The sequence below is a fragment of the Drosophila pseudoobscura genome, chromosome X, assembly GCF_009870125.1.
Source record: "Drosophila pseudoobscura strain MV-25-SWS-2005 chromosome X, UCI_Dpse_MV25, whole genome shotgun sequence".
Lineage (NCBI taxonomy): Eukaryota > Metazoa > Arthropoda > Insecta > Diptera > Drosophilidae > Drosophila > Drosophila pseudoobscura.
The window spans coordinates 50,112,683-50,125,274 of record NC_046683.1 but is presented as its reverse complement, the minus strand read 5'-3'; the positions used below and the strand labels follow the sequence as shown (position 1 = coordinate 50,125,274).

The following is a 12,592-nucleotide window of genomic DNA, read 5'->3' as shown; positions in this document are numbered from 1 at the left end:
GGATCCAACATGGATGGCAGATAAGTATTTAGTCTAGAGGAAGACACGGAGAATTCTAATTGAAATCGTACCCCAAAAACGATCTATTTTCCAAGATTGTACAGGCTATAACTCCATGTATCTCCAGGCAGCCCCAGGAACTACATATATCTCTAAAAGAACCCCATAAAACCTTGTATCTGTGTGTGGCAGTGTATCTAATGCCTCTACCTTTCGCATTGTTCTTGTTGAACTTTTTCTCTGGTATTCTATTTTCGTTGTTGTTGTTCCGGGTGCTACTTTTAATGACATACGTGGACCACGCCCTACGCTTGTCGTGCAAGGTGGCAATACCATGGAGTGCCCCCCCACCCCATACTGTCCCCTCGCCGTCCCACTGCACCCCCGAAGGGATCCTTGGATGCGATGCTACTACTATTTTAGTCGCCTTCAGTCAGTTGTCGGTGTCGTCGTTCTCGTTGTTGCCGCTCATTGTTTGTTGCACGATGGAACAAGCGACTTTACGCCCAGCAAAACGTGACATTTAATTCAAAATGTTTTTGTCCCCTGGCAGGAGGGGCATTCCCCTCTGCCCCTGTCTCCTTTTCTCCCATGTTTTGGCCCGGCTTTCCACCTCTCGCTCTCTGTTTTTCCTCTCACTTACATGATTTTTTTAGTGTTTCGCTTGTTAACAAAATGTGGCAACAGAAGGATGGGGCGGATACAAATTTAGATATGGAAAAGCTATAAGATATAAATTCTTTAAAGGAATACCATTTTATCGCATGGATTTAGAAAAGTTTTCCACGTATTTTTACTATCGATAACAGATATACCAGCGATTCAGTGTGTCTCGATGACCGATAACAATGTAATCAAACGATTTATGTTGTATTTGTAATCGATAAGAATAAAATTGATTTATTCAGTGTTGATGATCGATTTTACAGTATTTTTACTGTTTATCGATAACAATGCTTCACACGATAAAAATTAATTATAAACATGCATTCCTTATTCCTTTATTTTTCATCGATAACAATGTTAAACAAAGATTTATGTTGTTTTTCTTATCGATAACAATGAATTCATTTGATTTATTTATTTTTTATTTAGTTTTCTTATCGATAACAATGCATTCCCTTGATTTATTCAGTTTTATCAATCATTCCTTAGATTTATTTATTTATTTTGTATCGATTAAAATGTGTTACTACGATTTATATAGTGTTTCTTATCGGTGGCAATATATCAAGGGAGTTACCACATTCCCGAACCATCCATCACCTGGAATATCTTCAGGGTGGACCAGATATAGGCGGCCGTTCGTAGATCTTTGCGGATATTGAATTTAATGGCAGTCTTCTTGATGCCCAGAGCGGACATTTCCATGACGGTTTGAAGGGCAGCATCGATAATATCCTCCTCGCGGGCATCACGAAAGCGTTTCAGTCGCTCGCTGGGCTCAATGTGTGGCTGGATGGATAACATATCGTGACAGATCAAGGGAATATATCTGGATAATTCTGTGTACAAAAACTCACACATATGATGTCGCATTTACTGAGCGACTCGTTAATCGAGTCGAACAGGGCATTGATGGTCTGAGAGATGCGTTTGGCACTCATCCGGCCGTAGGACACATGATTGATGTTCTTCAGATACTCGAAATAGGAGACCGTCACGCCGCCGGCATTGCAGAACATGTCGGGAAGGATGAGAACCCCACGATCGATGAGGATCTTCTCCGCGGCCGGGGTCGTCGGCCCATTGGCGCCCTCCAGTATGAACTTTGCCTTGATGTCCTTGGCATTCTCGCTGGTGATGACCTTTTGTGTGGCACACGGTATCAAAATCTCACAATCGGCGAGCAGAAGATCCTCCTTCGATTCCTCCGCCTTAGGGTAACCTTTGAGGCTACCTTTTTCGCCTCTATAGGCCAAAAGATCCTGGGGAATGGACAGATATCGTGGGAAAACTCCAGCTTTAAGGAACTTCAGCTTCAGAACTCACTTCAATGTCGATGCCGTCGGGGTTCGTGAGCGAGACATCCGACTCCTTGATGCCCACAATTTTCCCGCCCGCTTCGAAGGCGAATTTTGAGGCAAAGGAGCCCACGTTGCCGAATCCCTGGACGACAATCCGTTTGTCCTTCCAGCCCGTCTGCCAGCCCAATTGATCCATCCAGTCCTTGTCCTGCAGAAAGATGTCCGCAGATTTCCAGACGCCTCGTCCCGTGGCAGACTCCCGTCCGCGGACGCCGCCCGAGCTGAGCGGCTTCCCCGTGACAATGGCCTTGGCGCTGATGTCCTTGAAGCCGAAGGTCTTGCTGTACTGGTCCTCCATCCAGGCCATCTCCCGGCCACTGGTGTTCACATCCGGGGCAGGGACATCCACGCCAGGACCTATCATATTGCGCTTGAGGAGCTCCATCGTGTAGCGGCGGGTGATGGTCTGCAGCTCGTCGAAGGAATATCGCTTGGGGTCGATGCAAATGCCGCCCTTGGAGCCCCCAAAGGGGATGTTCACGCAGGCGCACTTGAAGGACATGATGGCGGCCAGGGCCTTCACTTCGCTGCCGGTCACGTCTGTGGCATAGCGAATACCACCCTTGAGGGGCAGTCGATGCAGTGAGTGATGGGCCCGATACCCTGTGATCACCTCGTACCTATCCTCCCGCTTGATGCTGAAGTTCACCTCCAGGGCGGTGTTCACACTCCCGATCCTCAGCAGGATCCCCTCCACTCGCTGCGACTTCTGTTCGGCCGTCATGTACGAGTACACGTCCATCTGGCGGATCAGTTCCTTCTCCAGCAGCTGGGCGGCCTTGTGGTAGTAGTACATGACCATCGACGAGAATTCGGGATCCTTTTCGGTCTCCACCTTCTGCAAATGCTCGGGGACCTTGTGCAGCCGTCGATGCCATGGCTGAACGCTGATCTTCGTGAATTCTCGAGGATATTTACGCAGCTTTCGAAGCATTTTTATGGCATTTTTTTCGTGTTCTATTGAAGGAAGGATCAAAGCACAAGTGTTTCCATTACAAACTATCGATAGTTATGGGATTTAGGCATCAACTGAGCTTTAAACATATGCCATGGCACTTGAATCTCCCTGCTATCGATTTAGGGCAGTGTTTGTTCCGTTTTCACTATCGACAAGTACAAATTCCAATAATAAATTGTTTTTGTGTATCGATAGCCAGGTATTCCAACGATTTTTATATGTTTTTATCGATAAAATATACTAAGGCGGTATTTAAACTTTTCTTTTCGATACAAATATCGATAAACAATAAATTCAATATTATTTTCGATAATCGAAGCGATCTAATCGATAGAAATGTCTGCCACAGATTTGATTTGTTTTTTGATAATCGATAACAAAATGTTCCTTTGATTTATTTAGCTTTTATTTTCGATAGCCGCGATAACCTCTGATATCTGAAATTTAGGCATCAAAATGTTTTACAAATAATTTCTTAACCTAATCCTCGTCGTCCTCGTCCTCCTCGGCACCGCCACCGCCTTCGCCCTCGCCGCCCTCCTCCTCCTCGACCATCTCCTCCGAGGAGCTAATCTCGACAATGGGCTCGATCTCGGAGGCCAGATCCTCCTCGTAGTCACTGATGTCGCCCAGCTCTTCCAGACACTTGTCGTAGTTCTCATCGAAGCGGATGTTCTCGTTGAGCGAGGCCACGTCCACTTCCTGGTCGGCGGGCAGGAGGGCCGGTGCCGTGCCCGGCGGGCACTCGGTGATGTTGCGGATCTTCAGGCCGTGGATGTGAAAGATGGCCGACCGATTCGACTCCAGGAGTACCTGATGGAAGACACTCAGCAGGCGATCGATGTTGCCGAACATCCGCACCGAGGCGCTCTTGGGATCCTCGCCCTCCTCCAGTATGCGTCCGACAATGTGGTGCCGATAGGGATCCATCAGGTAGATGAAGTCCCCCTTCTTCCACAGCGAGTACATCTGATTGTTGATCTGAAAGATCACGTAGTCGTTCTCCTCCAGGGCCTTCTCCAGCATCAGATGGAAGTCGTTGAACTTGTACATCGGGACGCACTTCCACCAGCCCTCGAAAATGTTGGGCGAGAGCAGGATCTCGGCCACGAACTGGCCCATGCGGATCTGCCGCGGAAACGTGTCGAGGTCCATCGGTTGGTTGAGATCGTTGCACGGCTCCCAGCAGTTCTTGCACATGTTGACGCCATAGCACATGACCTTGTCGTAGGTTTTCTGGTCCCAGGTGGCAGGATGATCGATCTTCGAGGCGACAGCCGAGGCCACGGCCACCGGGAGGGCGCTGCGATTGCGCAGGGCATCCTTCGGATTGAGTGTCAGATGTAGATTCGATTTGACGTACGCATAATCGGAGGCAATCACATCAAATTCGCTCATTCGCACGCCATGCTCGCGATCGAAGGAGCGTGCCTCGATCCCGGGGCCCCCGGGAGTGACAAGGCGCACCACGATGATCTCCCGCAGCGTGAATCTCTCGGTTTTTTCGAGATTGCTCTCCTTCTTGATCAGCCAGATGACATTATCGAGCGACTTGAAGGCCAGCAGCACGGGAAACCCGCTGTCCTGATTCGCCTTCAGGGTGTCCGTGTCGCGTCCATTGAGATCGAGGACCATCCAAACGCCCTTCTCCTTCCAGATCAGCAGATACCAGTTGGCCGTCCAGAAGAGGCCGTACTTCACGTGCTTGAAGAAGGCGCGCATGATCCGGCGCAGATTCGTGATGATATTCGGATAGTCGGGCATCTCGATGGGCGGCTCCAGTTCCATGGCGAACTCGAACTCGTTGATCTTGAAGTGGCGCGTCACCCGCTGCTCATTCTCGTCGTAGACCTCGGCATTCACCGAGTCGTTGGCCATCTCCATGCCCTCGGAATCGCTGAACAGCACCTGACCCTCGGCGACCACCTGGTCGATCATCGCCGGCAGCCATTCGTCCCGTCGCGTATAGTAGCTGTGGGCGAAGCCCTTGAGGTTGCCCGCGTAGCGTACACACTCCTGATTGGCGATGCCCGACTTGACCGGGTTGCTGCTGGCCACCACACCGATCGGGTAGCCCAGGGATCTGTCGTAGTTGCCGCGACGACTCCGACCACACTCCTTGCTGTCCAACGGCGGGTAGAAGGGATCATCGTGGCCCCCAAAATACTTGCACATTTGCGCAGAGCAGGGACTGAATTCCGGCACATGACAGAATCGTTCACTGGCGGTGGGGGGGGGGGGGGGGGGGGGGGGTCAAACAACAGATACAGATACACAGATAGGGGAGGGTACAGAGGGCACCCTGTACATACCGTGGAGGTTCTGGACAACAGGCCGGCGGTGGCTCGCAGCATGCACCACCCTTCACACGTTTGCCAGTGCTGGAGCTGGGATTCGTTGCCATTTTTTTCTACAAAAACTTAAATCCGAGACAAAAATCTATGTTTATTTTACAACAAATAATTTATCGAGTATTTGAATGCCAATCGTTTGGTTTGTTTCTCGTTGAGACTATGAAATGGAATGAAATGAAATGATTTTAAAGGGTATTATTAAGCCTTAGACTTTTTGGCAGAAGGTTACTTGTTGGGGAGAAACGTAGAAATACTCGTCATAGGCTTTGATTGGTGAAACATTTTTATGTTTAGTTTGACTGGAATTTAAAGGGTATCCGATGTATCGATGTAGTCGAACTTCTGTACAACAAAGTTTGTTGTAAAATGTAATAATAATAAAATGTAAAATGGATAAATTTACTGCAAATCTGTGTTCTGTAAAAACGAATTTTCCATTCCCCATACCTCTACGCCTGCTGCTCTTCATGAGAGGAGATTGTTCCACCAAGCAGCCCTCAAAAGAGTATTTTCCTCTTCCATCGTACTCTTTCGTGTTGCTTTTTGCCGTTTTACCGAAAGTTAAGTAAGTAAAACTTTCAGAAAGTTCGATCGTAGTTCTTGTGCGTCTCCTTTTCTTGCAATCTGTTTTGTCAATCGCAAGCTGCCGGCCTGCACTCTTTTTACAGCTCTTTACAGTTCCTCTCTCTCTTGCTCATCAATGCGTCACAGCGCTACTGAGGGTCGAGCGTAAAAGCAGAACCGAAAGAGAGTAAGCCTGCCGAAACCCGTGCTTTTGCTCAGGAGATAAGCTCTGAACAAATGCCACTGCGCGCGGGGTGGGGGGGGGGAGAGCCTTAGCCTAAGCTCATTTGCTCTCTCTCTCTCTCTGTCGTTGTGAGACACGCTCGTTCATGTACGGATTCAGCCGAAGACACGAATCAGGCAGAGATCTCGCAAGCGAATAAAGTAAATGTACTCGGGTTCGGTGAGAGATAAATGGATCGGGTGCTTGCTTTGCTTTGTTTTTGTTCCTTTGTGTTTGCTGTTTCCTCCCTCAAACTATTTTCCCATTTCATTTGGCTTTCATTTCATTAACTTATCTCCTCCAAGTTTAAGCAGCTTTTCATTAGCTTTTCCTTTGGCTTTTCCCATACGACACTCACCACCTGCTGACAGAAGTCGCTGCTTTCTCGACTGTTCACTGCTCGTTTATACCTGATTTTCATTACACAAATTGCCACATGGAGGGAGAGGCTCCGGAGAGGCTCGGGGGAAAACTTATGATAATTTTTATGGCGCCACACACCAAGGACTTGGAATCAGAATGCGAGTGAAACTAGAGACCAGAAACCAGCGACCAAGGGACCAAAGAGTCGCAAGGTATTGTGATACCCTAGAAAATGGAGTAAGAATCCTATACGCCATAGAGTATTCCTTGAGCTGTACTTTTCTTACGGTTTCTTCTAGAAAGAGTGTCATTCCAGGGTCCAGGGTCCCAGGGTATCCAGAGCTTCGACTCCTCTCTAGAGCTGGCCTGCTTTCAGCTGTAGAGCCTTCTTCCCTTTGCCTCCTGTTGTATATTTGGCTTTTACGATGGCGGCAGTTAATACCTTATCCGGCCACAGTGCCACAGAGACAGAGACAGAGCGGGAGAGAGAAAACAGTTAACAGGGCAACAGCTAAATGTAATTGGAAAGCTCATCAAGTGCTGTGGCTGCCACACAGAACCATTGCTGCCACATTGCCATTGCTGGCATTGCTGCCACTGATGCCACTGTCGTTGCTGTTGTCGTTTTGTGGCTTGCCACTTGAGTGAGTCCCAGAAAAGTATGCAAAGAATTCTGTACGCTGCCTTTTGTTTCCTTATTTGTGTGTGTGTGTGTGTGTGTGTGTGTGTGTGTGTGTGTGCGGTTTATTGAAAAGCAGACGCACGTGGCAGCAGTGCTGTTCCTTTTCTCTATCCCAGAGCTGCTTAGCTAAGCTTCCTTCTCCTCTTTTCTTGGACCCCTCTTCCCCCCTTCTGTGATGGCATTTACGAGCCAGTCCTTTATTGTCCTTTTTTTTCGACAGAAGCTTGAACTGGAGTCTGAGGGAGGGGTGGGGTGGGGAGGGGACGGGGTATCCATGTAATTGGCTTAGTCCAGAAGGGTGATGGCGGGGCGCACTGCATGTGGCATTAACAATTTTCTTCTGTTTTGTGTGTGCAACGTTTTTATTCCATGTCATCCAATCAGCAGAGGCATGCCCCACCCCTCCATGTGAGGAGATTGATTCCCCAAGCAGCCCTCAAAAGAGGATTTCCTTTTCCTTTGCCGTCTTGCTCGTCTCCTTTTTTCTTTTTCCTGAGATTTCCTTCATGTCCTTACGGGGGGGTGGGTCCTTTTCTTTGGGGGAGTGCAATAAATTTCCACGTAAGTCCCCGTACATTTCGGAAACACTTCATTAAACAGGCGAAAACGGGAAAATCGCTTAACGATTATCGCCATGCCACACCCCAGCAGCCCGCCCCCGCATCCCCCAGCACACCCCTGCCCGCCCCAGCATCCCCCACAGCCCACCAGAAAGCCTCTTCCTGCTGCTTGGACTCTGATTTTTGGACATTTTCTTTAGTCATTTTCCATTCCCCAAATGTATTTCGAATTTTTGCTGCAACGGGAGGGCCGACGCCCCGGCCCCCGGCCCGCCCCGGGGACTGTCGCCTGGTGTTTGTGCAACAAAAGTGCACAGAAGAGTCCCATGCCCAATCTTCCAAAAATGATGACCGCTGGAGCCAGTAGCTCTCCTGCCTGCTGGCAGTCCTTTCTCTCTCTCTCTCCCTCTCTTTCTCCGGTTCAGTGCTCAATAATGATTTCCATTGCGAATTATTTGCATTTCCCCAAACTCATTATTGTATGCATTGTCCACCCCGCCACCCCGCCACCGCCCTGTCTTTCCCCTCCCTTTCCTCAAATTGTTTCCACCTGAATCTGTACTCTCTCGGACTTGGACTCGGATTCGGGGAGTCCTTTGTTAGCTTTTCGTGGTTTTTGGGAGGAGAATTCTTGACATTTTCAACGCTAATGGAAATGGAATTCGCAAGCATCAAAGAAAAGCAGAAATTCTTGAAAATTGAATAACATTTAATAGGTACAGTTTTTGCCTCAAAGTTTCCATGAAATTTCCCTTGAAATTTCTATAAATATCCATAATTTTTCTATAAGAATAAAACATGCAAAAAACGGAGGGAAAGATCGCAGATCTGGACAGTAACAGGTGGAAAATTGTTTGAAAAATCATATTTCCGTACCCGGACCCCAAGCGGTGTCCGCTATCCGCTGTCTGCCTCTCCATCTCTGTCTGTGTTTCTCCCCTTTTCCCTGCCTGTCATCCCCCTCCATCCGCTGTTCTGCTTGGTTCCGTTCCAGCCCCAATTCATTTCATTTCAATCCATTCCATTCCATTTCGTTTCGTTTCGTTTATTACATGTCAGACTTCAATGAATGTCAGTTTGACAGTTCATAAGACAAATACGACAAAAGGAGAACAGAGAACGGAGAACGGCAAGGTGGGATAGTTTTGTGGGTGGCAAAGGTGGGGGAGGAGGGAGTGGTACAGGTGTGTGTTTGAGGGGGAGGAGGAAGGACGGGGTAAAGAACCATTACAGGTGGACAGGTGTGCACACACACACACACACACAACCAGAGACCGTAGACCGTAGACTCAATGCGGGTGGATATTTCCATCTCTGTCTTTCTCGTGTCTCTGTGCAATTCTGGGAGTAACATTTTTTGCGGACATTAATGTGTCAGCGTGCAACGTCTTGTGGCATATGAGAGACGTGCTCGGGCACCTCCACACCTCCACAGCCACACCCACACCCGCCCCCATCCACACGGAACGGAAGACGGCAGACAGGAGGAGCCTTCGAGCACTGCATCTCTTACGCGGCGACTCCTTTCTCTCCCCAAGAGACGTGTAAGTGGCCCAAAGGAGATATGGAGATGCGGGAAGATGCCAAAGAGGCAGGGGGAGGGGGAGGAGGGGTGTGGTGTGCTGCAGCTGTCGTCGGGACATGACAACTTATTGGCATTTGGCTGCCTGCCTGCCTGCCTGCCACCAGCCTTGAGTTCCCGCTCTGCTGCTGCGCGGCCTTAAACAATTTCTAGTCGCAAATTGAAAATCAGATAAGTGACACGAAAAGTGGGTGGGAGGTAGAGAGCGAGCGGCTATAACTTTAATCGCTTCATCCCTGCATCTATTGACAGCTCTCCTTCGTCCCCCCCCTCTCTTCTCCCACTTCTGGACAGATAGAGAACTTTTCAATGCATTGTCATAAATCATTTTGCGGCAGGAAACAAGTTTTGGACTCACTCTGGCCACGCCCACACGTAGAACAGTGCCTGCTGTCACATGCCACATGCCACATGCCATTGTGTGTGTGTGTGGCAAACACACAGAGAGACGCAGAGAGCGAAGAGGGGAAGAGAATGTCAAAGTTGAGGCAGGAATCGCCATGCCCCCATGCCCCCCCAATCCCCTTTCTTGCCTTTTTTTTCTTTGTTCTGCCTTGAATTCCACTTGTGATTCAGCCTCGTCCACTTCTATTTCTGGCTACTGCGTTTTGTACCTGAGAAAAGCCTTTGGTTTTTCTTAGGGTTTTCCCCTCGTTTTTCGCCTGTTTTTCCCTGGCTCTTTTCTTTGGGTTTTCCTCCTGTTTTTTGCCTGTCGCTTGACTGTGCATTCGGGACTTCAGAGTGGGGACAAAACGGCTTGCAGGAATGTCCACTTCCACACATCACGTATACGCCGCATTGTCCAGTACTACACATGCCTCTTGCTGCTCCTCCCCCTCCCACCCTGGTGCTGGCTTTACCTTAATATATCTGCTTATTTTTAGACTTGATTTTCCCTTGGATTTTCTCAACATTTTCCATAGTTTTCCGCCCCCCTTGTTAGGTTTGGGTGTAAAATTTCCAGCACTCAATGTGTTAACAGCTGCTGTTTCCATTCGATGAGATGATAAAAGAGTGTGGCATGTGTGGCATAAGGCATGTTGCAAATGGCTTTCCTCGTTCCTCGTTGTTTGGGGCAACATGAGATTTTGATGTTGCAGCAGTGACCCCAAGCACTCTGCCCCTGCCCCTGCCCCCACCCTCACATCGACAGCTGCTGCTGCTGTTCTGCTGTTCTGCTTTTCAATTTGTAACTTGAGCTAAAAACAAGACATTTTTGTCTAATAAAGGGGCCGAAAAGTCGAAGTTTTCTTGGGGGCACAAAACAGGATACAAAATGGATCCTTTTGGGTTAAGGGAGTTTCATATTTTTCTATACAATTTTACAGCATCTTTAAGTCCTAGATTTTCCTTTTTTCACATTTTTTGATAACTTTTTGTATCGCTGTTGTTTTTTCTATGGAATACCCACTGAAATTTCATGGGAAATATTGAATTTTTTTGATGATTTACTGCCTCCTGATTTATGAAATATTTTTTGGGAAGAAATTTGCAGAAAAATTAGGAGATTTCTAGCTGAAATAAAAGCGGAAATTTCCTCTGGGAAGGGAAGACCTTCTGAAGGAAGCTCCTTGTCCTTTCCATAGCCTACCCCCCTCCCCCCTCCAAAATCTCACAGTAAGTAGCTTATAAGTCAAGTATTTTTAAATTTATAAAATATTTTTAAACTTTTTGTTGATAAAAACTGAAAGCTAAAAAGTCCAAAAAACTCTCTGTAGATGCTCTGGTAATTCCCGTGGGTGGGAGGACGGAGAGAGGGAGAACAAGACAGATGTAACGGCCAGATGTGATGTAAGGAAGGATAAATGGCGCACAGGAATATTCCAAACGTTTCCATTAATACTTAGAAAATTTTAAAGGAATTTAAAAAAAAACGAGGTGGAACGTTGTGAGTTGCTGCGGACACCGCAACTCTACGGTTATACCCGATACTAAGTCAGTATGGCTCTCCTCCGGCAGACGCCGCTAATATTAAACGACACGACAAAGAGTGCGTGCGAGAGAGACAGAAAATCAGTCTGAGCTACGCGCTGCGTAGCCACTGCAAATTGATTTGTTCCTTTTGGCTATAAAAATGATCTGATCTGATCCAGATTCACCAATCTGATAGATATGGTCATTATCTATGATTCTGCGTTTTTAGTTTTCTCGAATCTGCAATATTGTGGATGCAACAGATTTTCGTCCTTTGTGGGGGCGGATGGGGGTGGGGCGAAATTCTGAGATATACGTTTTATAGTGACATCTTAAAGGAGTGTGTGTACCAAATTTGGTTACTCTAGCCTTAATAGTCTCTGAGATTTGTGGTTGCCTCAGATTTTCGTCCTTTGCGGGGGCGGAAGGGGGTGTGGCGAAATTTGGACAGGAAACGGTCAAGGTCCGATATCACAGGAGTGTGGATACCAAATTTGGTTGTTCTGGCTTTTATAGGTTCTGAGATCCTTGAACTCATATTTTGCAATTGGCAAAACCGACCATGAAACCTGTGTGTTAGAGTGAGACAGAGCGAGAAAGAGTGAAATTGTTTTCGTGATTCTGGCTGTAATAATTATACGATCTGGTTCAGATTTTGCACTCTAGAAGATATAGTCATCTTCTACGATTCTGCGTTTTTAGTTTTCTCGTATCGTCAAAATTGTGGATGCCACAGATTTTCGCCCTTTGTGGGGGCGGAAGTGGGCGGGGCAAAGTTTTGAAATATTTTTGGAGCAGTGACATATCACAGAAGTCTGGATCCAAAACATCGTTGCTCTAGCTCTTATAGTCTTTGAGCATTAGGCGCTGAAGGGGACGGACAGACGGACAGACGGACAGACGGACAGACGGACGGACGGACAGACGGACAGACGGACAGACAGACATGGCTCAATCGACTCGGCTATTGATGCTGATCAAGAATATATATACTTTATAGGGTCGGAAACGATTCCTTCTGGACGTTACACACATCCACTTTTACCACAAATCTAATATACCCCAATACTCATTTTGAGTATCGGGTATAATTAGTTGAAGGAATTTCCCTACCAATATTAATTATATTTTCATAAAGTTGATATTTCAGGGATAATCTTGGATAATTTCTGGGGTAATCCATCGTTTAGAAGCACTTTAATCAGCCAGCTAATTGCTTGCTCCTCCAGGATATGGGGGAAATCCTTTTTGTTGTTGTTGTTGTTTTTTCTGTTTCTGTAGCTATTCGTTTTGATTATTTCAACCTGATATTCCCCCCTCCCTTGCCCCCTAGCACCCCCTTGCCAGACACTCATTAAGCAGCCA

General features: G+C 47.4%; 3 protein-coding genes across 9 annotated transcripts in view; 1 reads left to right on the top strand and 2 right to left on the bottom strand.

The window, feature by feature from the left end:
• The window catches only part of shep (alan shepard), a 161,291-nt gene that overhangs the window by 53,245 nt on the left and 95,454 nt on the right, over positions 1-12,592 (top strand). The gene's annotated exons all lie outside the window — the stretch shown is intronic.
• On the bottom strand, positions 1,145-3,043 carry LOC6900638 (glutamate dehydrogenase, mitochondrial-like). Its single transcript, XM_002134975.3, has 3 exons — positions 1,993-3,043; positions 1,524-1,928; positions 1,145-1,455 (listed from the first exon to the last, which is right to left on the bottom strand). The coding sequence occupies exons 1-3, from the start codon at positions 2,959-2,961 to the stop codon at positions 1,240-1,242; spliced, it is 1,590 nt and encodes a 529-aa protein (XP_002135011.2). The 5' UTR covers positions 2,962-3,043; the 3' UTR covers positions 1,145-1,239.
• LOC4812937 (uncharacterized) lies at positions 3,370-5,556 on the bottom strand. Its single transcript, XM_001353668.4, has 2 exons — positions 5,298-5,556; positions 3,370-5,206 (listed from the first exon to the last, which is right to left on the bottom strand). Exons 1-2 carry the CDS (start codon positions 5,387-5,389, stop codon positions 3,466-3,468), a joined length of 1,833 nt encoding a protein of 610 aa, XP_001353704.3. The 5' UTR covers positions 5,390-5,556; the 3' UTR covers positions 3,370-3,465.